The following is a 26,292-nucleotide window of genomic DNA, read 5'->3' as shown; positions in this document are numbered from 1 at the left end:
TAGAATACAGGGGATAGACTCCAAAATTACAAAATATTGGATTAGTTTAGGTGCTCGGATATACTCCACGACTTATTTATATCACATTGAACCTTTTCCATATGATCTCTATTTAGAAGGTTGGTTGCCATCGCAGATATGTAATTATTAGATTTTCAGTTTCATCACCAATTTGGATTTTTTTTTTAATTAAAGACAAGTCAAGCTTTTTGTCAAACAGTCAGCTACATTGTCCTTTGTATGCACAAAGTCAATGGCCATAACTCAGTCCGGAAGAAATTCCATTATAGACTTGAGTCTAATTTAGATGTGTCTTTTGTTCTTTTGACTGAACTTATGACTCCTTATCTTTGCAATTGTGGTTTAGCTATCAAAATGCACCATAATAAGCTGAAGTTGTTTGCTTACAAAGGGGAGTTGTATCAGTAGCCCATACAACCACTCTGTCTCTATCCTAATCATGTCTAATACACATGACTTGGCTTCCAATGTAGATCAAGTTATCAAGGTTTGTTTTGAAAACTATCAGGAGACAACTCTTCCACTTAAAACGCATATCTTGTATGACCATTGCTACATGAATTTGTGGCTATCCAACTAGCATCACTATATCAATCAAGAATTGCACGGAACTTGTCATAATGTATGGACAGTGATGTTGTGCTCTTAAGGTACCTAAGCACCCTATCCAAAGCTTGTCAATGGATTATATTAGGACAACTAGTATATCCAGTAAGCCCCGGGATAGAGAAAGATATATTTAGTCTCGACCATTAGCTAAATACTGCAAACTCCTGATGATTTGAGAATACGTTAGTTGAGATACTGACACACCACTTTCATTCTTGAAAAGTGCTACAGAAAGATCATATGGTGTCGTTGCAATTCTACATTCTTTATAGCTATATTTCTCAATTATCTTCTTAACATAATGAGATTTGGAAATAACTATACCATCAGTTGACTGAATCAACTTGATGGCAGGAATCACAATTGTCACACTCACATCCTTCATTTCAAATTAATTGAAATACTTGGTTTTGGCATTTAGTTATGAGTTCGAACTTATAAGCATAATATTGTCTACGTATATGCAAAACATTATACAATGATCTCCTTTAACCTTATAGTAGATACATTTGTCACTTTTGTCAATGTTGAAGCCAAAAGAATAAATAATTTTGTCAAACTTTTTCATGCCATTATTTGGTAGTTTGTTTTAGTTCATAAAGTAACTTATGTTCTCATCGAGATCACCATATAAGAATGCAGTTTGACATCCATTTGGTGAATCGAAAGGTTATACATCGCAGCAAGTGCTATAAGCACTCAGATAGTAGTCAATCGAGCTATTGGGGAATATGTATCAAAATAATCGATTCCCTCATTTTGTTTAAACCGCTTAATAACAAGCATGGCCTTAAACTTATCTGTGGTCCCATTATATTTCAGTTTCTTCTTGAAAATCCACTTACATCCAATAGTAGTACACCCTAGAAGGAGATCGACTAGTTTTCATGTCCCATTTGAATGATGAATTTATTGATGAGAATATTGTAAATTGAGATAAAAAGATGACAAACATAATTATATAGCTAGGTACCATGACGGTAGGATACTGGGGTATTCTGAAGGAAATATCCTGTGCTAATAACTACACACTTGGGTAGTGTGGGGATGCCATGTTCGTTATGATGTCCTTATTTTTACACACTAATGGTGTTGGAAAATCACATTCAATGGGTATCATATGTGTATATATATGACATTAATTGAGATGACGCCCGACAAAATCATGGAGGATATACTCTAGTTAAGGTAAGTAGGACTTTATGAAAATAAACAATGATTTTGGATACATTTTATTGTGGGTTGATGTATGATTATGGTATGGGTGACTATGTGATTTTTTGGTAATTGCGTAACAAATATTTTTTGGTTGATATTATTGCATGAAATTATTCTAACTCTGTAAGCAAATGTGTATGTTTATGTATGTTAATTAGCTAAATCTATTAAGAAGACAACTCATTCCCTGTCATACATTTCTCAGGGAATAAAGTGACTAGTCGAATTGGATTGTAAGCCATACCACCCAACGTAGTATGTGGGTTGGCACTGACATCTTGATATAGGAATATTAGTCTTTCATTGAATTTGTATTTCAAGTTATTTAACGACTTTTACAATTGCTTAAGACACATATTATACTGATAAAAGTAGAATTTTTCTTATGGGTTTAAATAAAAGTTTCTTATAAAATGGTTTATAATTAAGTAAAGTGTATGATAATCAGTGATATTAAAGCATAGTGCCTTAGGGGGTGCTACAGTTAAAGGCTCTGTCGGGTGGTGGATTAATGCATAATGTCACTAACACCTATCATAACTGACAACAAGCTTCCGGGCATTAGCCTTCATGGTAGGCCAGAAGTAACCGGCCCACAGGGCCTGTCTTACTAAGGCCATGCTTGTACGTGGGAACCACAATATTTGTCGTGGACTTCTTTGAGGACATAGTGTCCCTCCCTTGGGATAAGCAGCGGAGGAGCGGGTGCATGAAATATTTTTTGTACAAAGCTCTTCCTACAAAGACAAATCATGCAGCCATTGCTTTAAGCTTGGATACCTCCCACCAATCCATGGGAAGGACACTCTCTTGAAGCCAGGTTGTAGTGCCTTATCTCTAGTCCCACCCAGTAGAGGTGGCATTTACCTTCAAAGGGCCTCCAAGTTGGCTACCTATTGTATAATTATTTGATGTGCCCGGAGTCTTCTACTAAATGAAAGAGCTTAGATAGACAATTCATGTTTAGGTTTTCATCTTGGAGTATTTGTAGGATTTGAAATCTCTCAAAGCCTAACTTCAATTCCTCAATCTTCTTGAGGTATTGCACCATGTTAGGCTCCTAAGCCTTATACATGCCTTCTACTTGTTTGACAACTAGTTGTGAGTTGGAATAGGCTATTAGATGTTGAGCCCTTGCATCCTAGGCTATTTTCATGCCTAGGACTAGGTCCCCATATTCTTCTTCGTTCTTCGAAGCTTTAAAGTCAAATTTAACTGAGGACTCCAAGTTCTCTCTGACATGAGAGGTAAAGACGATTCCAACATTGCTTCGACTCATTTAGCTGCTACACCTCCTTGCTAGGGGTAGAAGTAATCATCTCTGACATGAAGTTAGCTAATGTCTGGGCATGGTTGTTCGCGATTAATATGAGATGTCGTACTCGCTTAAGTTGATTGCCAATTCAACTACCTCCTTGAAATCTCTAGCTTCCCCAAGGTCTACTTGAGAAGGTAGAATTAGTTGCATGTTTAAACTTCTCATGTGTAAGTATAAATGATGTAACCTTAATGAAACATGGGGATTGGGTATTTATAGGCAATCTCCTCAGTAGTTGAGAGGAGGCCAACTTTCCTTGGACTCTGGGGGAGTAGCTATCCCCGTGCTGCCTAGATTCCCCTAGCAAGGGAAGTTTGTTGGCTTTTTTAGATTCTGTCCCTCTAATGGATAGAGTTGTTCTCCAGGATTAGGTCATTTCTTCATTTCTTTAACAGATAGGGGCATCCCCGCATTTATGCGGGTGGTATAGTTGATCCTTTGCTGACCTACTTGGTAGTGTTGGGCTGAGGTAGATGGGTGCTACTCGTGCCACGTCGGGTGAGGGAGGGTCCTCCAACAAGAGCAGTCATGCCCATTAGCCAAGTGTCGTGCAGGGATTTGCTAGATTTTGGCTTGCCCGTCGTTTGCCATTGTATTAGGTCAGGGCCTTCCTATTTGGTTGCTCGTTCTTGGGCCTAGGCATTCCCGTTCTCTGCCTCGAGCTGCACAAACCTTTGACGGGCTACTTAGTCCCCTCATTGGGCCTTTTTTTTAGGGACAACACCTCTAATAAATGTTAAGTCTAAACCGTAGATTCAATTTAAGTAAAAGTACAACATTGATCTATTAGTCAAATCTGAATTTTAGATTAAAATCAAGATCCAACAACTTTTGAATAAGGGTGTACATATTATTTTGAATTTAAAAATATAAAAATCATATGTGTAACATACGAGATGTATAAGGGGGTTTATGGTTCATTTTAAAAAAGACAATGACATAATTTGCTATTTTTTTTTTTAAATATTTCTCTTATCACATAAAGATAAATTATAGTTAACCCTTTTCAATAGCATTATAACATGGTATAATATGTATATGGCTAGTAATCCTAGATTGATGAAATTTAGACATTGGCTTGCATCTCATCCTTTTGTACCCTTGAGGCTCATATATTTGTACTTTGGAGCTTTCATTCACATGGATAGAGATTGCTGGATGAAAAATACCACTCCTTCCATCTCATTTTCATCATGCTCATCATATGTGTATGGCTCACACCAATGTGAAAACCCATGAATTGGGCAACAATAGACCAACCTCCCAGGTTTTCAATAATTTCTGACACCATAGTAGTGATTTTTCGGCGTCATTGACAATGAGCGCATTTTCTTTCCTATATTTCATACCAAGAAAGTAGGATAAATTTTTTTTTTCTAGTCCCATTAAATAAGGGTAGAATATTTTTTGGTACCAACAATAATGACAGGTGACACTTTTAGTCCCATAAAATTCAAAATCATGCCTTTTTAGTCCCAAAAAAGATGTGAGTTTGGATCTTTTTAGTCCCAAAAAAATGTGAGTTTAGAACTTTTTAGTCCCAAAAAAATGTGAGTTTGGATCTTTTTAGTCCCAAAAAAATGTGAGTTTAGATCTTTTTAGTCACAAAAAAATGTGAGCTTGGATCTTTTTAGTACCAAAATTACGACATTTTTTTGGTCCCCAAACCACAACACATGTGACTTTTTGAGATTAAAAATACGTGATTATGAAGTTTTAAGCAATTATGATAACAAAATAAATTCTCTCCTTGTTCCATGGGATAAAAAAGCATTTTGACATTCCAAACATGAATTGCTACTACCTGAGGATGTTATTTCTTGGTGCTTAATACATTTAGCTAGACAAGAAGAGGGTATAAATATGCAACATCCTACAGTCTTTAGCAATGGTCAAATTACTATTCTCCGTAATACTGACAACCTTCTATAATTTTATAATTATAAAAATACAGCCTAATGTGTAGCTCTCTTGGCTTACAAACAGACTTTTAATACCAATATAATTCATAAAAAAATTGATATAGGTGTGACCATGTCATCAGGGCATTTAGGGATTTCAAGTGTGTGTATATATGTATATATATACACACATATATTTTCTCCCAATAAGGCCTAATTCGTAATTTCTATTACACATTAACAACAAAAACATAAAGCAAAAAATATGAAGAAGATTATAACCGTTGCCCCTTGTAATCTTTTCATTTTCTTGTGGCTGAAAAACAAAGAAACAGTTGCTCCAAGATTGGCAGCAGTTGATTCATCCACAGACGCTTACGCACTCCGGGCACCTCCTCCGCCGCACGTAAATGGCGGCAGCCGCCGACTTTTGCCGCCTCAATTTGGTTTCATTCTCAAATACTCCTAACCGACTCCTTAATGCTGCTAACTTCACTCGCCCCGGTTCTCCAGGTTTAAACGAGGTCGACCTTCAATTTCATCGTAGGAGTTTCTTATCTACTAGCGAACTCGGTTTACACCAGCAGCGGCGCCGTGGTTTGAGGGTCTGCTGTCAAGCTGCTGGTGCTGGTGTTCAGCCCAAGAGCGCGCCTTTGGATACCGACCTTGAATTCGCAGCTCGTGTGGGCAAAGACCGCCTCTTGAAGGTCGCCGCTCGCCGACTTCCATCTTCTTCTTCTTCTTTTTTTTTTTATCCTTTTGGTTGCGCTGCGTCATTAATGCTATTAGCTACTGTCCAGTTGACTGAATTTTCATTTCCGAAGTTGAACTTCCTTATTTGAACAAACAAAGTGAAAGAAAAACAATGGTTGGATTTTAATGGTGCTGCAATTTGACATAAATTTCAGTTTACAGAAATCATATATGTGAAAATTCCAAAAGACGGTTTATCCATGGATTGAGGGAGAGTTTTTAAAACTCTTTTGATGGCGTACTGTTTGTTCGATATATCTACTGTAAAATGTGCTGGTCTTTTGTGTGAACGAATAGTTGTATTGATATGTAGGTGCCCTCGTCGAATATAAGGAATTTCTGCATTATAGCACATATTGATCATGGAAAATCGACGCTGGCAGATAAACTCCTGCAGATGACTGGCACAGTGGAGAGCAGAGAAATGAAGGCACAGTTTCTTGATAATATGGACTTGGAGAGAGAAAGAGGCATCACCATCAAATTACAGGTCCTCTATGTTTAAAAACAAATAGCGCAAACTTGGGGACTACTTTTGCTTAGTTCTTTCTTTAAGTAGTATACGAGTAGGCATCTGTTCTTGTTGCCAAATGTGAACATGTTAAATCTTTGAGTGGTTGAGTTACATTATTGCTAAATTCTGTTTGCTAGTATTATACATTATTTCTGCTTCTCCATTGGAATGAATTTTTTCTGCATGTAAATCTTGTTGTAACTGTAAATCATTAGCTTGTGCTGCATGTGGCGTCAGTTCACTAGATGTAGCATTGAGTTAGTTACTGTGAAGTTGCACAGGATGGAGTGTTGTATAAAATTGTTTGACATTGACTAACAAAAATATGAAAGAATTATTTAAAGTGGGCTTAAACAGGGACAATTTAACTCTTGAATAGAGCATAGTTATCTTTTCAAGGAGCAGGTTGTAACTTCAAGTAGTTGATTGATTTCAAGGTCTGTTTCAGTTTTCACAACCTAGAACTAGGGAAACTTGAAATTGATTCTCCATCTAAGAGCATTAGCTTGTTATATTCAACCTGATGATAGTTTCCTACATTGGGTTTTATTATGTGTACCTCCCTTCTCACATAATGCCCTAATATTAAAGTCTCACACTCTTGCCTTTTTGGCATATATATTCTGGACTTCTTTATGTCATTGTTGAATGACTTTAGATTCAGTTTTTCCCTTTAATATCTGTATTTTAGGTTTCAAATTCCTCTCTGATAAAGAACCCCTAGATGAGGTGTTTCTTTTATTATCAGATGCAAGCGTTACAGTTATTATTAAATATTTTAATCATTTTTGTTTTTCTCATAGGCTGCACGAATGCGTTTTATGTATAACAATGAAGCATACTGCCTGAATCTAATTGATACACCTGGCCATGTTGACTTCTCCTATGAGGTATGTTTAACCAATTCATGATATTGGTTTAAGTATTTGAAAATATACTTGTGAATGTAATATGATGTTTGAAATTTTTAAGCAACAAGAGGACACATGAATGTGTGCAGACCGAAAAAGAAAGCAAGAAAAAGATATGCCCTGTTTGTGGTAGTCGAAATTTTTTTGTTTGACTTAAATCACAAATAGTGGCTAATATAAAATTAGTTGTTGATTATATGTTGCTTGATGTTGATTAGTTTCCTGTATCTAGAACCTGCCAGCTTTGGGTAGTTAAAGAAGAAAAGAGGACTATCAGTAGTCTAGAAAAAGAGCTGCTTAGTTGCGATAATAATTCTCCTTCACTCATTTTTAACAAAGATGATATATGTTGAAAAACATAAATAACCTTCAGATTTCCGTTGAGTGTCTCATGTATTTGCTTGATATCATATCACAAATTGTGAATGAATTTTCAGGTTTCTCGCTCTCTTGCTGCCTGTGAGGGTGCTCTTCTTGTTGTAGATGCCTCCCAGGTACTTTCCGCTTTCTTTTCTGAATTCCTAAATCCGCTTTTTTCCTCTCTACCCCCTCACCCCAATCCCAACAAAAAAATAAAGAAATAAATGAAAAAGAAAGAAACAGTCATGTCATTTGTGGATGACCATCCAGTTCTATACTGTATGGCCTAATAATTGACTGGGAGATAGTTATTGTTTCAATTATATTCTTTTTCCTATAATGACTAGTGTTGTATCTGGAGCTGAACCTTTTTTAGGGAGTGGAGGCCCAAACATTGGCTAATGTGTATTTGGCCTTGGAAAACGACCTCGAGATAATTCCAGTAAGTTTGTTGTTTATCAAGTTTACATAATTTTCCAATCTTTAAAAGTTTCATATTGTTAAATTTGCAAAGTGTAGCAAGCTGCTAAGATATCTATGAAGTCCACTAATTCGTGAAACGAGGCGCTTGCTCTATAGCAGCACACATGTCAAAATGCAGGTAAATGTAAATTTAACATAGTAACCAAAAATTGATGCTTAGAAACTTTAGGAAGAAAAGGACTAATCAGAAAATGTCAAATCTTTCCAGTTATAGTAGCAAATTTTAACAGGGGCTTTAATTCCAATTGCGGTGGTGTGCAGAGCAGTTGCAGATGAAGTAGCTTTAGTGATGGTAAATTATTGAGCCAATGGTGGTCAAAAGTAGTTCTAGTAGTGGACAGACCTTGAAAATCGACAGACCTTGAAATTCAGAGTCATATTTATCTGGTGAACTTCGTGACTGCTTGCTTCCGCTTCTGCAGAAAACCCTATCTCTGGCCTTCTCTTTTCCATTTTACAAACCGGAGTTATTTGGAGAAGATGCTTTACATTTTGGTTCCACAAAAATCAATGTGAAAATATTATGCAACAATTTTACTATTATCATCACAGGAACAAAGTAATAAAATAGGAAATTTATTGGACATGTGCTCTTGTACACTTGAGGTTTAAACTTTTGAAGATCCAAAAAACAGAGCACAGTGTCCAGGCGCTGCGCCTCAAACAGAAAAGCATGTTCCAATGTGTGCTTGTAACTACTATTGATGGTCCAGAACTATTACTCTAAGCAAATATCAGATTGTAATACTTTGGGAAATATATCAGTCTATAAACACATGATTTCCTGATGTATGCAATTATACCTGGCATATCACGTATGAACCGAGGAATGAAGAGATTTTTCTTCTCAATTGGGTTGTTACAACCGATCCAATGGAGATGAATTGATAGAACATGTTGTACTGCTCATGTGCAAAGTTGGCACTTAATGGTTAGTTGGACACATCTGCCCTTGTGCCTTTTACCAGACATAAGGAGTGGTGTCAAGGAGCATCTGTATGATATCTTTTTTCTATTTTCTTTTTTTTTGGGCGGGGGTTGGGTTGGAGGGCTGGAATTAGTATGCACCAGTTGCTTAAGAGAATTTATGCCAACATTGTATAAAAAAGAATTCCTCTGAGTTTTGCTCTTTTGAAAATGACATGAAGCTTATTTTAAGAAATTAGGCCAGAAATAAATAATAGTTTGACTGATGTCAGGATGAGATGCTTACTTGTGTGAGCATTTGCACTAGTTCACGGTGCGTCTTTCTCTTTGCTTTTTGGCTTTTTTGTTTAACTATATCCTCGCATTTGACTTGCCCAGTTGATTTCTGGAGAATATGCATCAAAAGTGTAAACTTTGCCTACTTTTAGCTCCTTAGGTCTTATGATTATCTGGGGTATTTATTTGAGATAGATATCCAAAGTATCTCTAGGAAGTTGCATTGATACTAGTAACAGAATGTTTGGAGGAAGTACTCCTGAATTGCTTCTTATAAGCTTCTTAAAGTGATGTCCTGGAAATATTATCGGCTTATCGCTCATGACTACATTAGCAGAAAATCTAACTTTGTACTCAAAAAGTTCACTTGAGTGGTCTGTAAATTAGAACATTTAACATTCTCTTCTTTCTTTTAATAAATGAAATTCAGTCTTGAAGTACCTATTTTATACAGTAAACAATCCTGGATGGTTTCACCTTTAGCCCTATTTTGTTCTTTTGTTTACTCTGAGAGCACCGAACTACAGTTGATGAATATGTCTAGACCCATAAACCAGAGGTGCTTTACTTTTCCTGACATTTTCCACTGGCAATGCTTGCACTTGCATATTTGGTATTTATACTTTTGAATTATTTAGTATGTTTGTGTAATTTCATTTGGGGAGTGGTGTGGCAACTCTAACTTAGTAGATCATGTATGTTTGTTGGCTCCTGGCGAAAGATTTCTGTTTGTTTCCATGACATGACATAGCTAAGGAATTGCAATAGCTGCTAATGGGTTTTCCAGTTGTCTGAATCTTTTTCAATCCACAGGTTCTGAACAAGATAGATCTTCCAGGTGCTGAGCCAGAACGTGTTTCCCGAGAGATAGAAGAGGTTCGTTTACATGGAAATAAAATTGTGTACTTCAGTGAGGGCTTTGAATTCTTTGGTGCATCACTTATTCATTAAGATAATTCTCTATCATTGTGGTGATAATGTATTATATTGTAGTGATTAAGGTCTTTGTTTGACAAGATTCTTTTTGATTAATTAAGTTTGTTTTTAAATATGTAGTCTTCCCCTTGACTCGTGAGGTTCCAATAACAGATGTCTAAATCTGCTAAGAAATTTACTTTAAGTTATAATTTTGCTTTTATCTTGACAGGTTGTTGGTCTTGATTGTAGCGATGCAATTTACTGCTCAGCAAAGGTTGGTACTTTTTCCTCTCTTTCTCCTCGTCTGTTAATATTTTCTATAATAAATGTAAACAATCTTTGTCTTGACATAAAGTATGATTCCATGCAAGATGAAACGGACATGTGATTATGCAGAGAAGTCCATTCCAGATGTATCTCGAGAATGTAAAACATTTGCTATTATATTTGTAGGAAGGAATAGGTATTAATGAAATTCTAAGTGCGATTGTTCAGAAGATCCCGCCACCTCAGGATACTGCAGAAAGGCCCTTGAGAGCTCTCATTTTTGATAGGTATCTGATTTAGGTACAATGATCAAACTCCTTAAAGTTAAGTTTGTGTATATAGTTGCATGGGTTTTAGAGCATCAAACTCTATAAGGTGATATGGTTATATATTATTTGAATAGTTTTACTATATTTTGATCTTTTCCTTGCATGATGTCTTGTTTCCATTTGGTTTGGTATGTGTTACTTTTGATTTCTATTCTTTTCCCTTTGCAACTGAAATGAGATTGCAGGACACCATTAGATAGAGTCCACCATCTTTACCTATATGCAATTTGCTTACTCATCTTCATATTTTTACTTCTAGATGGAAGGTATTTACTTTCATGTTTTCTGAAGACTTTATTTATCTTATTTGCATATTTTATTATATTTTGATCTTTTCCTTCCACGACGTCTCTGCATTCCTTGGTTGCTGTGTTTTGCTTTCGATTTCTACTCTTTTTCCTTTGTAACTGAAAAAAGATTGCATGAAACCATCAGATAATGTCCATTATCTTTGCTTCTATGTCATTTGCTTAATCTATCTTCCTATTTTTACTTCTAGATGGACGGTATTTGCTTTCATGTTTTCCAAAGACATGTTTTGAAGTTATGACTTTTACAGGGAACTCTGTGCACCTATATTCTACTGTTATCTTTTGATCAAAGAAAATATCATTTTTCTTAAGCATATTTTCCATAATATTTCGGAAACACTGTGTAGCTCATATATCATTATACATTCTAAATGCATCTGAAACACTGACGTTTTGGGCTTGCTTTTTCATTATGAATTTGGTAGGAGCTACTGACTGCATTTTGTTTCATATTATTTTGCAGTTACTATGATGCTTACCGAGGTGTCATTGTATATTTCCGAGTTATTGATGGGACTATAAGAAAAGGTGACAGGATAATGTTTATGGCCAGCAAAAAGGTATGGCCATATGAGCTTCTAGTTGTTTGAGAAAAAACCACCTCTTGTTCATTGTTTCTCTTGAAGGAATCTATGGAGTACTTTCAGCCATTTCCAGTCTTGGTTATGCACATAAATGAATGTCTTGGAAGGAAACATATAGAGAAACACTGTTTTGTAAATTAACTTTCTATTAGCACCGAAATCACCAAAAAGGTAGCTTTGCTTTGGAAATAGATACCCTGGTAGTTTCTACAATTTGTGCTACATTATCCCCAATCCACGAAGAACCTGATGAGCACCTAGTTGAAATTGAAGGTTGAATATTTAATTCTTCTTTGCTGTGGGTGGCATTAATCAGGAGCTGCTATGGATACATATATTGCACCAAAATGTTTTTTTCTTCCCTTATTCTTTGATTTATTTGCACGAGGATGGTTGTCTCAACGTCTTTTGATTCTTGTTTTTGTGATTCAACCCCCAAATCTAATTTCAGTTGTTTTAGTTATGGAACTGTTCATTCTACAATGTTTTACATCAACATCTTTTTTCTAAATGCTATTCTAACTTTTAAGACACCTCAATATTATCTTGATCTTAATTGCTGATCAGTAATTCGCCATTAATTTAATTCTCCGCGCCCCTGCACATCCATCAGTGTTACACGTAGCTCCTCTATCATCCTTGCGACACGTACTCATAAGCAATTCCTTAGCATCATGAGTCACTAGAAGCATGTAATTGAGAAAATATCTATTGAAATATTGCTAATGTTCCTTGCTTGAAACCTAGCATGCACATAGTCCCTGTTTACTAACAGTGTTATTCAAAATGCAGGATTATTATGCTGATGAAGTTGGAGTTTTATCTCCCAGCCAGTTGCAGGTTGATCAGTTATGTGCTGGAGAGGTGAAAATCTAATCTGACCTGGTCTTCCACCAAGCACATCCTTATGATAAATGACAATTAGGGCATTACTTGTTGATTGCATTGGTTGCTTTTTAAGTCTCAAGTTTCTAATTCCAGAGCTAATTAAAATCTTTTAATAGTGTTTTTCTCAACTTTTATGCAGTTCTTAAAAAGCTATAGAGATAATTTGAAAGATGATAAATTTCCTTGATCCTCCTCTCATGATAAAAAGCATATTTAATATAGGATAGGAATTTGATGTGGAACATTAGTCGATTTATTGCCAAACCTTTTATTACTATGTTCTGAAATTTCAGTTATTGTGTTTGTGTGTGTGTGTTTATCTGTTCCTTTACCAATTCACGAACCATTTCTGTACTTCTTGTGTTAAGCTGTGGGATTTACAAGTTTAAGCCCTTTCAGGTAGGTTATCTTTCAGCATCCATAAGATCAGTGGCAGATGCTAGGGTTGGTGATACAATAACACATTACAGTAGAAAGGCAGAAGTGTCACTTCCTGGATACAAGGAGGCCACACCAATGGTTTTCTGTGGCCTGTTTCCTGTTGATGCTGACCAGTATTTATCTGTTTGATATCTTTTTATTAGATGGACTTTTGGATATGTTGAACTAAAATTTTTGTTGATCCTTGTTGTAGGTTTAACGAGTTGCGTGATGCTCTAGAGAAATTGCAGCTTAATGATGCTGCTTTAAAGGTATGGGTACTAGTAAGTGGCTATTTTTGTAATGATTGTCAACTATTACATGCCCAAAAATCACCATCAGAAAAGTTCTTGAAAGCTAATATTGTTGATGTACAGTTGGATGCAAAAATGTTGTTATGATTTACGTATGGTACTCCCTTGTTCTCATAAAATAGAGGGTATGATCCCTCGTCGAAGATTGGTTTGAGATGATTATGATAATGAGTTTACTGGACCCATATAATAGTGTGAAGTTCGTTTTTCATTAGATTTCTTTGGAAGAAGTCTTCAAGATTCTTCTATCCAACTTTAGTGCTTTTAAAGAACCTAGCTCATAGCAATAGGTATAAACAAAACTTTCATGCCCGGCCTGGCAACTCTGTTGGGCTATAAGGATTGCCTCCAAACCCACCAGAGGCACTTATAAATTGGGTTATGAACAACTTGCACAAAGAAAAGGATACCAATAACTTTCTTCTGCCATCGCTTAGAGCACCCTTAAAATAGACAATGATCAACTTGCTCAAAACAGGATATGATGAGGCACTTGAATTCTTCAGTCAAAGCTTGTAAGATATGCAATTTTTCAGTTTCTATTAGGATGGGGCTTCAGAAGAACTATTTCATAGAAACACTCTGATGAAAATTTACCAGGTGAGGAAAAAGTAGCTTTAGTAAGTTTTGAGAGTCGAAGTGTATTTTTTTGGAAGAACTCTCTAGGATTTCTATTCCACTCTGGTGCTCTAAGAAGTTGACTCGAGCAATAGTTTACACAACTCTCTGGAAAAGCTTATAAGGTGTTCCAAGTTTTCAGTGTCTACTCCATGTGAGATGCTGCATGACAACAATTGTTTCATAGAAATACTGGAAAAATTATCAGATAAGAAGGTAAACTAAATTTGGTTATAGTTTCGTGCCTGAAACAGCTGCTCTATACTGTATATATACAACACTAAATACAGGGTCTTATTCCTATGATGTAGAGATAATCATCGAAATGACATAAAGTGAGAAATTGGATATTTGGTGCATTTTTGGGTCCCTTTTCTAAGTGAATTGGTATATCTAATTCCATGGGGTCATGGACAGCATGTTCACTGTCAATAGATGAAGGGGAAGAGATAGATTCACTACCTGGTTCAGATTCATGGGTTTGCATATGTTCAGAAAATTGGCAGTAGACCTGAGTATCGAGATAGATTTCACACCAGGTTGTTGCTTTTCCATTTGAATTTCAAAATAGGTTCAGGTTCCATTTCAAGAAGAGTTGTAAGAGGAGTTTCATGACTAGCTTCAGGGGGGTTTGAAGGTTTGGGGAAACATATTTCTTTAGCAAAATTAAAGGACCACTTTTGGGCAGACTGTCAAATTCAAGAAACTCCTTTGTGTCATTATTATTCTTTTTAAAAACTTTTTCTTGTGGAAAGGATTTTGACTCGAAAATAAAGAAGTTGCACCCATAGAAGTGGAAAATTTTCGAGAAGTTGGGTGGTAAAACTTGTAACCTTTTCTGTTATTTGAGTATCCCAAAAACACACATTTTAAAGCTGTTGGATCAATTTTGCCTTTGTTGTGAGCATGAATATGAACAAATGCAGCACTAGCAAACACTTTAGGTGGTAGCATGCAACAACCATTAAAGTCAGGGTAAAAACTAGAAAGCATAGTTATAGAATTCTTAACATCCTAACACCCTAGACGGCATTCTATTTGTTAAGTATGTTGCTCTTAAAGCAGCCTCCCCCCAAAATCATTTTGCAACATTTTCCTGAAAACAGTAGTGCACTCTTGACATTGAGTAAATGCCTATATTTGCATTGCGCAACCCATTTTGTTGGGGTGTATTAACATAAGAAGGCTCATCGTTCCTTTTTAAAGAAAGATGAGAGACTTTCTTTAAACTAGTCTATTGCAGTACCAGAACTAACTCTTTTAATAGAAACTCCAAATTGTGTGTTTATCATTTTATGAAAACATGGATAAATACGAATTATTTCAGACTTTTCTTTGAGATATAACTAAGTTGTTCTTGTACAATATCAATAAAGAGACACAACCTATTTATTATCATGAAAATGGGAAGCATGGTCCTGGTCGTCAAAATTTCATGTAGTGACACAAACATATATAAACATATAAGGCAATAAACCTATTATGTTCTGATAACGACAAAAAATTAAAATAAATTTTTGTGATATTACTGGATTAACACAAAGAATCTTTATAGTTGAATGGTTTTATTATGTCATGTTTCTGCTTAAAATGTTTGCATTATTATTATGGTGAAGAGGTGAGGGAGTTGGAGGTAGTTTTTTTTTTTTCCTACAAAAACTACTCCCTCCAATTCAAATGTAATATTCGAGTTGGGTCAATCCTCATGTGTTGTTAACCCATTTTCTTATAACGGTTGAAGATGTGTAAAGTTTGTAATACCTTTTGCACTTCTGTATAGAGATACCTTTGCTATTCTCTTAAAAAATAATCCGCTGTTTCATTTCTTTTTATGAATCTTTGTCCGTGTTCCTCACTTGCGCAGATAGCTGATATATTCTTCTTTGGATGATATACTTCATTGAAATTTTCCCAACTGCAATTTTTTTACAGTTTGAGCCAGAAACCTCAAGTGCCATGGGATTTGGCTTTAGATGTGGGTTTCTTGGTCTTCTTCATATGGAAATTGTTCAGGTTAGAACTTTCCAATTTTTTGGTGCTCTGAATCTTTTATATGTCAAGCATTACCTGCATCATGATACATTCTGTTCTGCAGGAAAGGCTGGAACGTGAATACAATTTGAGTCTCATAACCACAGCACCAAGTGTGGTTTACAGGGTGAATTGTGTGGACGGTGATACTGTAATTTCTCCTCATCCTATTCTTGTTATATTACTCTAATTCTATTTCAGATTTCTTCAGCGGTGACTATCTTTTGGATGCTGATCTTTCATGCTACCAGAGATTCTTTCTGGAGTACACACAAGATTTTACACATCAGTAAAATGTGGAATTTCCTTGTTGTCAATCAGACTATAAGTAAATAGCATGGAAGTCTACCTTCTACTCAAGGAAATCTAAGAATTTGTCATTTAAGGGAAACTTGTAGAAGTTTTGTCATAATAGAGACGCTAAAAAATGTGGCATAAGTACTTTGTTTTTTCGTTCATTGGTTCAATTGTGTGCCACTGTTTTTATGGTTTCTTCCCAAATATAAGTTATTATCTGCACATCTTCTTGATATGTTGTATTCTTCTGATCTAGGTTGAGTGTTCAAATCCATCCTTACTTCCTGAACCTGGAAGCAGAAGGTCAATTGAAGAACCATTTGTTAAGGTTGTTTAAGTTAAGTTTGCTTTATTGGATCTACAGTGCAGTTCTCTTCCTGTTGCTTTTGAATGTGGTTAAACATGTTTTACTTGTTCAGATTGAAATGCTCACTCCAAAAGATTACATCGGTGCACTTATGGAGCTTGCCCAGGACCGCAGAGGAGAGTTCAAAGAAATTAAGTTCATCACTGAGATTAGAGCATCAATTATTTATGAGTTACCCCTAGCTGAGGTATCCGATTGTGAGCCTAGTAAAGAGCTTTCATTTGATATTGATGGAAGTAGTACATTCAATATAGAACTGCTGTTCATTTCTAGTACTTGTTTGGTTCGTCGTGTAGATGGTGGGAGATTTCTTTGATCAGCTGAAATCTAGGAGTAAAGGCTATGCTAGCATGGAGTATTCCTTCATTGGGTAAATCCACTTATATTCTTGCTTATGATAAAATAAAATCTTGTTTTGAGATTTTCATTTTCCTTTTCAATTGGTCATTGAAATTAGAATATTCTTGTTGATTTGGAAACATTTCATGTCAACTGATGGTTAATATATCATTTAACATTAATTTCAGATATGAAAAAATGATATTAATCTTTGTTTGTATAAAATCATAAAAAGCATCTTTTGGTAAATATGAGAGACGCGGGCATTCTTTAACCAAAAACATTGACCAACTCAATTTTTCTTTCTAAGCCCAAAAGGTGTTTCATAGAAGCTCCAGGGTCTTAAAAGAACACATTTAGGAAAAATATGCAGATCCATCCTTTTGAGCAATCTGAAATCCTCTTATTAGCACGATTCATTTGTTCATGAAGCTGACAAATATTTGTATGTCCAAATTGGCGAGTAAAGTTCCATCCTTTCCTTTTAACATTGGATTTTCACTATATCACGTATGCATGGAATGAAAAGTCGGTGTGTTTTGCTTTTGGAACTGCTATCAGTAAAACATACAACTAAGCTTGTCTGGATGATGTATGTACAGTTCTAATGAAGGTTAATTATCTATTTGGCTGTAAGTTTTTGTTTGAAATATATTGGCAGGTATAAAGAGAGTGACTTAATAAAGCTTGACATTCAAATTAATGGGGATCCAGTGGAGCCTTTATCAACTATTGTGCATAAAGACAAGGTAACCAACTCTTCCTGATTTCTTTGTCGGAGTCGTAGTTAAGATCAAAGCCTTTATTGGAGTTACTGCAATATTTCTTACAGATGTGATACTGTAGGTATTAGTTTGAGAAGGGGTCTCATTTCTCTTGCATAACATATAATAAATTGTAACATTGTAGTTGATGTTTAACTTTTAAGATGTGTTTGTGTTTATGAAGATGACTTGCTAATGATTTTCTCCACTGCATAGTTTTGCACAAAAGCAAGTTTCCCAACTATTGCACTCTCGCACCTTTTCTTAGTTATTCCCCTCGGAGTCTCTACTTGCTCATGAAGAATGTTTAACTTAGCCTTTTGTAACACATTATGAGAGGAACAACATGCAGGAGCTAACAGCATCTTCATTTCTTTTTTATTGTTGTTCTCTATACATTTGCCTTGCTGTCCAGTGAATATGTTTTTTTGGCATTTTAGGTTACCCTCTTATAGTTATTTGGGCTCAGAATCTTAATCCTTATTGTAAGTTGTACTGTAAACATATTCCATTATTGCCAGGCTTATGCGGTTGGAAGGGCTTTGACTCAAAAACTGAAGGAACTAATACCCAGACAAATGTTTAAAGTACCAATCCAGGTAACATTCACATATTCTCTACCTGTGCTGTATCAGGATACCGATCTGGATATTGTATGAAAGGCTCTTGGTGCTTTCATCTTTTCCAAACTGTGTATTCACATCATATCTAGGGATGGTAGGGTTTGGCCCGTCAAGAAATTCTTGGACCCAGAAGCAATGCGCCCTGGACTTGGGACACGGTACACCTGGTTTAATATTTTCAAAATATTAAAAAACATATTTTTTAAAAAATAATACTACCATAACCTTCAATAACATTATTGAAAGGTTAAAATTTTATCAAATTATGTGCATGTTTTTGGCTTTAAAATATTAAAAATTCTAGAATTTCTGTTTCTTATATATACATTAAAACATTTACAGTCTATTTATATCACTATTTTAATTTGTAAAGTACAGTATATATAAAATGTATAAATAAAAAATTCTTAGAAGGGTTGGGTTCCGGTAGGGTCCAGGACCAAAGTAGATAGCCTTGGGACCCGGTTAAGGCCTCAAACTCCACCTCCGGGTCTAACCACCAGACCCATTGCATCGTCCCTAAATTCATACCTTATTCTTTGGTTGCCTTCAGATCTTCAATTCTGTGTATGATCTTATGGGCTTTCCTTATATTCAGGAGGGGAAATTTTTGTGATGTTTGTTTCACATGCTGATCTATTCCTTTTATGTCATGTCATGCCTATTCTCTTTCTCCTATCCGTTACTGCTAAGTGCTAAAGTGTTGTCGAGCACATACATCTGGGTCACTTTACTGGATGCAATTGATGTACTGTTTTTGGTCTTTTAAATATCTGTAGTTCTTGAAGTGAAGGACTTATTCATGCTACAATTGTATCCAAACCATCAATTCAAAAAATGAATTACCTATTGTATTTGGTTTAGGTGTTCGGCCATCAGATAATCAATTTTGGACTCCTTTTGAGTTTGCTGCCACCCAAAAAATGCTAATCATGGTGCTGCTTGATTGTGTCTGATAAGTATCATGGGGGGTGCTTGAAGGACACTTATAGGCTTATGTAAACACCACCATTGCAATAAAATTATAATCTCTGATAGGTGCACATTCTATAATACAGTGCAACAAGCTGATCAGTTAGTTGCCTTTGCCTGTGACTGTACTTTTAACTGTATTATATGTTCTCTTGACCTCCTGTTTACTTCTCTGCACACCTCTATCATAAGATACTCCATCTTCCCTTCAGGTTCCCTAATCTTATCCAGAAGAATAGTGATCATCCATGCACACACACACACACACACCAGATGCCTAGCACTGTTTGCTTAACTGATGTATTGTACTTGGCAGGCATGCATAGGCTCCAAAGTGATTGCTAGTGAAGCTATATCTGCTATCAGGAAGGATGTTCTTGCCAAATGTTATGGTTAGATTACCTGTCCGGAATGTAGAAGATGATCACATGATTAAATTTATATTATATACTCGTACTGCATATTAAAGCATTTTAATGTTCTTGTTCCCACATTTGAAATTTTAATTAATAATTGCAAACGTCTTTTTTTCTTTTATAAGTCGTGTACTTAAACAGTATGATTACAATGTTTCATCTATTCCTTCTACATGCTCAATTCTTCTTCCTCGACTTTTCATGTAGGTGGGGACATCACACGAAAAAAGAAGCTGCTGCGTAAACAGGTTTTGTATTTGTTTGAATTCCTTCCTTTCCCATCAGACTCCGTACTCTTTCTGGGTAGTTTGTGGAAGTGGTCAATCTACTTTTAACATAAAACAATCTCGCTCTTATTTGAAAACAAAAAAACTAGCGTGCAGCATAGGCCTAAACCACGTTCCTTAAGTTACTATTTTGTGTAATTGTGGTTACTAGAAGGTGTTTGCTGTGTGAAGCCTATGATAGTAGACTAACTTGTTCCGTTGCACTTCAATCAGGCTGAGGGAAAGAAAAGAATGAAGGCAATAGGTCGGGTTGACGTACCACAAGAAGCATTTATGGCTGTGCTGAAACTTGAGAAGGAAGTTCTGTGATTTACATCTTTATGTATACTGAAAATCACAAATTATAGGAATCCAATTTTTTCTGATTTGTCTGTCTATTCTTTTCTATTCTATTTCTACTATATATAATTGATCAACACCTTTTCTATGTCTTGAATTTTCGTTTTCATTCGTTAAGGTAAATCTAGCGTGTAAACAAATGGATAATTCTAGTAATGATCTATTAAATTAAGCGAGTAAGGAATGTTCATGAGTTAGCACCAAATTGAAGATGTCGTGCATTTGTGTAAGTGATCTTGTTGATTAAGAGAAAGACACGTACATGATCCAATGAACAAAGGTGGACGAGTTGGATTCACGTGCATGGATCAACATACTTCAGCTGCATTTAGTTAATCAGTCCACATTATGTGTCGTTTTTTATGAGCTTAAACTATTGCATGCAAGATTTATATTTAGGGCTAATTACATTTTGCCATTCGAGTTATGGTCATTTTTGCACTTTGACATCTTAACTTTTTTTGTGTCAACTTACCATCTCAACTTTATAAAGTCATCTTAATCCAACAAAATGCTATTTATTATTTGCAACTTTACATAAGAGAACAAAAGAATTATAAAACATAATTTTTGAAGATAAAATAAAATAAAATATTATTTTATTTTGTTGGTACACGTACACGTGTCCAAGTGCCAATCAAATTTATATATTAAATAATGTATATATATATATATATTATATATATAAGTTCCTTCCTTTTTTTAATTATTCCTTTTATGTCGTATTTTAGATTGGATAACTCTTTATTAAGTATTTAAAACTTAAGTAGGACGTGAAATCTATATGTGCAAGCTATATGACAATCCCCCACTTAACTTGTACATATCACTTTCACTTAATATACAGATTTATGTCTATAAAAAAGTTTTTATTTTTATTTAAACTTTCAACTAGTGCAGGAGGGGCATAATCAACATGGTTGTATGTAACCCTATCGAAGGGGATTCCTCCAGCTTGAGGACGAAATATTTTGGAGGAAGTAAAATTTACACATGATGAACCTCTTGTCATTGAGATAACTAAGCATGTAGGACATAAGTTCCTTGTGGATAATGAAAGCTCTACTTAGGCCTGTCAATGGGTCTTGGTCAATGAGTCAAAATTGCACAGGTCCAGATCTATTGACCTAGACCCATATCTTTAAATTAGACCCAAACCCAAACCTATAGAATTAGATTAATTGGATTTGGTCGGGTAAAATACGTTCTTACACGTCAAGACTCAGAATCAAAGGCAATGTTTGGAATCATGTTTTTGCATTTTTGAGACAAGATAAAATACATTTAATGTTTGTTTTTGTATTTTTACACCTTATCTATGTGTTTTTTATTATTTTTTCACTTTCTATTTATAATATATAGATACATTTATATATATATATAAAATATAAAATAGACATGATTTGATAATAAACAGTAATTTTTAGCTCTAAAAAATACAATATTAAACATACAATATTAATATATATACATATTTATATATGAAAAATATATATAAAAAGAGATACGATTTGACAATGAACAATGATTTTTATGTCCCAAATCCCAACATCAAACCTACACCACTTAATTCAAGATATTTTAAATGACCTCAAAACATAAATCCAAACATACCATCTATTATCAACACACACGTATCTATCTCTATTTTTCTCTCTCTACCTCCAAAATACAAAATAAAACATTCAAAACATAAATCCAAACATAAGGAAAATTTTCCCATTTTCCCTCTTCTTCATGAACGCCATACCTCTGGATTCACCACTCTCTCTCAAGTTTCAACCAAAAGAAAATGACAATGATAATAATGACTATTTCTCTTTCTAATAACTTATATTTATAAGAAACAATCATTTAATAAAAATAATCAAGAATGGATTGATAAATATACATGCCCCAGTGATGTTACTTTTAAACAAATACATTAACAAAAGTATAGTTTATATTTTTCTTCATGCGTTTGTATAGTCTATACTAATTTGACTTGGATATGATCAATGAACACAATCATATAAATCCATCTAAATCAATACATATTTCACGAACAATATTTTCGTAAAGGGTCAAATAGTCGACAGGAGATCCTACTGCTATAAGTTATTGTCAATATGACAAATCCATCAATAATTGTTATGCCATTTGCTTGAAATTTACATTGACATGGACCTGCAAGTCCATGTCATCTTCAGGTTGAAAACATGGTGCTTTAACTACTGCACTAATTCAAATATTGGATACAACAATAGATGCTCCTGGTACATACAAGAAATTGAGAGACCAAACCTGGTCACTTGAAATTCTACACTTTTTTTTCTTGCCCTTTACTTTTCCTCAAATACAAAAGAAAAATCATTTAATTTTCCCATTGCATGCCTTTATAAGAGCAATGGATATTCCTTCTCCCTCAAGCTTCTTCCCCTCTGTTTCTATGTCAAGCATTAGGGAAATGGTGGTGAAAATAATAAATTTAAAGAGTGAGGATTATCGATACACTTAAATTAATCGATCGACTTCGGGTAATCCAAGTTAGAGAAGGGAGTTCCTAAGAGTAGTAACATCTTCACCGCACTTAACATGAACAATCTTGATTCTCTCCACAGAGTTGCAAATGCCACTGCAACTCCAATCAAATGTTGCGACACAAATGTTACCAGCTTGAGCTTTCCATTCACAGTCTGTACACATCTGGGAATTCTTAATGGTTGATTCAAGTCAAAGATTGAAAGCAGGCAACTAATGTGAAAAATGAGAATAGAAAGCTTACCAGGCGGAGTTCCACAACACATGTTGCGGTCATCAATGTGCATGACTTCAAGACCGATAAACCACGCACCAAGAGTTACGTCTTCGTTAGCATATTTGTGAAGAATAGGTCTGAAAATTCATGACAAGCACATTTTAACACTTTTAAGAAAGCTAACTTGTACTTGATCATCAACTATTAAGATCCATTACTATGCATTATTATGCAGTGTATTAAATTCACACAAGAAAGGGGCTGCACATAAAATTTTCCATTTCCTATCGAGATAAGAGTTTGGTATAATTCTTACTGATTGATAGAGATATATTTTGCTAGATCCTTTGATATGGCATATATTTGTCCAGTAGCATGTCGAAAGTATTTGTTTCCTTCCTCCCCGAACTTCCAATACTCAGGCTCATGGTATTTAACATTCCTAAAATGAAAAACAACTTGTAAGTAATAAAGAATCGATTTATTATAAAAGTGAATAAGATAGAAAACAAACAAATAAGAAAAAGCATTACTTCTGATAAAGAACTGGCCCCGACTTCATACATCCTATATAAACTCGGGGCTTGTTACGATGGCGTGCGAGAGTTGCAGCTAGCGCGCCTATATTGTACATGTTAAATAAAAAAATTATTAATTACAGAAGAGTTACAACTGGATATCATATATTTCATTATACTGTATAAGTTAGGAATGTGAAAAAATATAAAGAAATCAAATATACCCAAGTTTACATGAACATCGTCATCCACTTTGACGTAGAAATTAGCATCCCATGCTTTTACAACAGTGGAAAAGAATGATTTTGTCTTTGCTGATAATTCATGATATCCTTCAACATGATTCTAAAAAGGATATCAGTATAAAAAATTAATAACATTATACAAAAAAAAAAGCAAAAGGTAAAAAGAATATAATATGGGTGTACGATTCCATACAAGCCTAAGAAAGTCTTTGTGTAGGGCATCCTCAGAGTCAATTGCACGATCCAAAATGCTGTTAGATATTGCACTGAATAGTATAAAAATGTCAGCAATGGTTTCAAGATTTTTCTGTTAGGATAAGAAAATGAATTACTTGTAGTGTGAACCTCTCTTCACATGATTCATTCTAGAAACTTGTCTACACTCTTGTGATTCAATCATATCAACTTCTCATTTCATGTACCAGAACAATCAAGTTGTAGCCAAGGAACATGCAATGCAGTTTATAAAAAATCGGACAGAAAGTAGTCAAACCAAGTTCTTTTTATCAAGCCATCATACTATTGTTGCGTTTAATTTCTTAGACTCGGTATATGAATTCAAAATCAAGGTTAATTGAAAGGACCTAACTTTTGCAATTTGATAGCTAAATTAAAGCTAACATCATAAGTACAACCAAGCATAAAAAAGATTTTAAAAGATAACCTGTGGCCAATCATAAAACGAACCACAATACCCTTTTCTTGCTCAAGCTGAAGCAAACTTTTACCTATTAGATTTAGACCAAAAAAGTTGTAAGGAAAAATATTTGAAGATAAAACATTGCATGATGAGTACACTTTCATGGAAAAGTAGCACCTGTCGGCATCCATGTTTCTCTGATAGAATCACGTCTTTTTCTGCTACTGAATGCTGTATTTATACCTACAACCATAAATGCCTTTTTCCTTATCATGGTATCATCATTGTACGTTGGAATCGCAGTCATGTTCTCATAGTTTCCAATCTTTGGGGACTTTTTGTTTGATGGAAACTCCCATCGTAGTTTAGTAATGGAAGAGTCCAAAGATCTGACAAGCAAGCAACACAAATGGTAAGCTTAGTATAGTTTAATAACTGGAAACTTCTCATTGTCTTCTATGACCTATTCTCCATTCTTGGTCTAAATCATTTCCATCTTACAATCAATTTCAAGAGTGCAACCATTCTTCTAATGCTATTATCTTTCAGTTAAGCATCCAAAAGAATTACAACAATTATCAAGCAAAATTGACAATACACTCACTCTATAGCTTCATGAGCCTTGGTGAATTCTTTCATCACTTCCTCATCGCGAATTAGTTTCTACAACAACCAAAAATAACGAACAAATACACAACAATAGAAATCGAACACTCAATACAAAAACGTAAGTTTAGATAACTACTTTCGAAAGGGAACCTTATTTGTTACACAATCATCAGAGTTAGCTTCAAAATCTCCTAAATGTCGCCCTCTGTAGAGAATTTGATCTCTTGCTCGATGAGAAGCCAACATTCTACAACACAAGAAATCACGTAAGAACATAATATTAGTTACTCTTTAAGTGAAAATTTTCAACCATGTCAAGTATAGCATTAATGGTGAATCAACTACTGCTCCGATCAGCATTTTCAAGAAATTGTAAAACCTAATTGACATCAACTTTGATAATGGCATATACATAAAGCAATAAACACACAACACAAATACCAATGATATTGGAGCCAATGCAAAATTAGGCCTTCAATAACTTGAATGTATTGATATCAAATAAACAATCAACAATACACAAACACACGCGCACACACACACAAGGAGTGGAAACCTTTTGTTGCAAAGCATGCCGAGGACAAAGCTGGAGATACAGATGATCACAATCCATTTGATTGATACCTTCCCCCGACTTTTGTTCTTCATCCGAATTCTATATGGAATTAAAAGGGTGACAATTAATGTTTCGTCTAAACAAGATTAACCCATGAATATATATCGCTCACTAAATATATATAAAAAAATTGATTGAATACTCGATCAAATATATATATTGGGGACAAAACAAGGTGTTAATTCTCCAACTATAGTTGCCTTCATTGTTGTTTCGACGTGTTTATGGGACGTGAAAGAAGACGAATGTCAACTTGTTCCAAAGTTACATTTGTTGGTTGAACGGGATGCCTTTGCTATTTCCAAAGATTGCTCATCAAATACAAATGTACGAGGCCTGAGATCTGATATGTTTGAACCAAGAAAACTGAAAGAGTGGAACTATTCATCCATTCGGCATGGAATGTCGTGATCCATTGATTTTAATTAGAAAAAAAATAAAAAGAATCTTTTGGAAAAAAATGTATTTTTCTTAAATATTTGCTTGGCGTTCAGAAGACACCTGTCCATGTTCTTAGTGAGTATTAAGTCGTTACTTGACTCAATAAATAAT

At 34.9% G+C, this 26,292-nt stretch overlaps 2 protein-coding genes across 4 annotated transcripts; one reads left to right on the top strand and one right to left on the bottom strand.

The window, feature by feature from the left end:
• The first annotated feature begins 5,338 nt into the window (after nucleotides 1-5,338).
• Nucleotides 5,339-20,463, top strand: LOC105176113 (Small GTP-binding protein). 3 transcript variants are annotated; one of them, XM_088877101.1, is made up of 23 exons: nucleotides 5,340-5,473; nucleotides 5,581-5,774; nucleotides 6,204-6,310; nucleotides 7,138-7,224; nucleotides 7,683-7,739; nucleotides 7,982-8,047; nucleotides 10,105-10,167; nucleotides 10,439-10,483; nucleotides 10,663-10,763; nucleotides 11,580-11,676; nucleotides 12,493-12,564; nucleotides 12,988-13,142; nucleotides 13,223-13,280; nucleotides 15,873-15,953; nucleotides 16,036-16,122; nucleotides 16,525-16,596; nucleotides 16,688-16,822; nucleotides 16,932-17,005; nucleotides 17,636-17,723; nucleotides 18,260-18,337; nucleotides 19,650-19,725; nucleotides 19,957-19,997; nucleotides 20,250-20,463. In XM_088877101.1, exons 3-23 carry the CDS (start codon nucleotides 6,218-6,220, stop codon nucleotides 20,343-20,345), a joined length of 1,722 nt encoding a protein of 573 aa, XP_088733227.1. In that variant the 5' UTR covers nucleotides 5,340-5,473; nucleotides 5,581-5,774; nucleotides 6,204-6,217; the 3' UTR covers nucleotides 20,346-20,463. The 3 variants fall into 3 exon arrangements, with proteins under 3 accessions (XP_088733225.1, XP_088733227.1, XP_088733226.1); XM_088877100.1 differs by having other exon boundaries at nucleotides 5,341-5,473; nucleotides 6,134-6,310; XM_088877099.1 differs by having other exon boundaries at nucleotides 5,339-5,774; nucleotides 6,134-6,310.
• A 2,061-nt stretch (nucleotides 20,464-22,524) lies between these two features.
• Nucleotides 22,525-25,939, bottom strand: LOC105176089 (beta-1,3-galactosyltransferase 7). The gene is made up of 11 exons (XM_088877180.1): nucleotides 25,681-25,939; nucleotides 25,275-25,371; nucleotides 25,120-25,178; nucleotides 24,693-24,904; nucleotides 24,540-24,603; nucleotides 24,069-24,141; nucleotides 23,855-23,975; nucleotides 23,646-23,733; nucleotides 23,429-23,554; nucleotides 23,140-23,249; nucleotides 22,525-23,050 (listed from the first exon to the last, which is right to left on the bottom strand). Exons 1-11 carry the CDS (start codon nucleotides 25,770-25,772, stop codon nucleotides 22,902-22,904), a joined length of 1,191 nt encoding a protein of 396 aa, XP_088733306.1. The 5' UTR covers nucleotides 25,773-25,939; the 3' UTR covers nucleotides 22,525-22,901.
• Between the last annotated feature and the right edge of the window lie 353 nt (nucleotides 25,940-26,292).

This window comes from Sesamum indicum, linkage group LG13, assembly GCF_026168435.1.
Source record: "Sesamum indicum cultivar Baizhima isolate 11 linkage group LG13, ASM2616843v1, whole genome shotgun sequence".
Classification (NCBI taxonomy): Eukaryota; Viridiplantae; Streptophyta; class Magnoliopsida; order Lamiales; family Pedaliaceae; genus Sesamum; species Sesamum indicum.
Note: the sequence above shows the minus strand (reverse complement) of the source record. Positions and strands in the feature narration are given on the sequence as shown.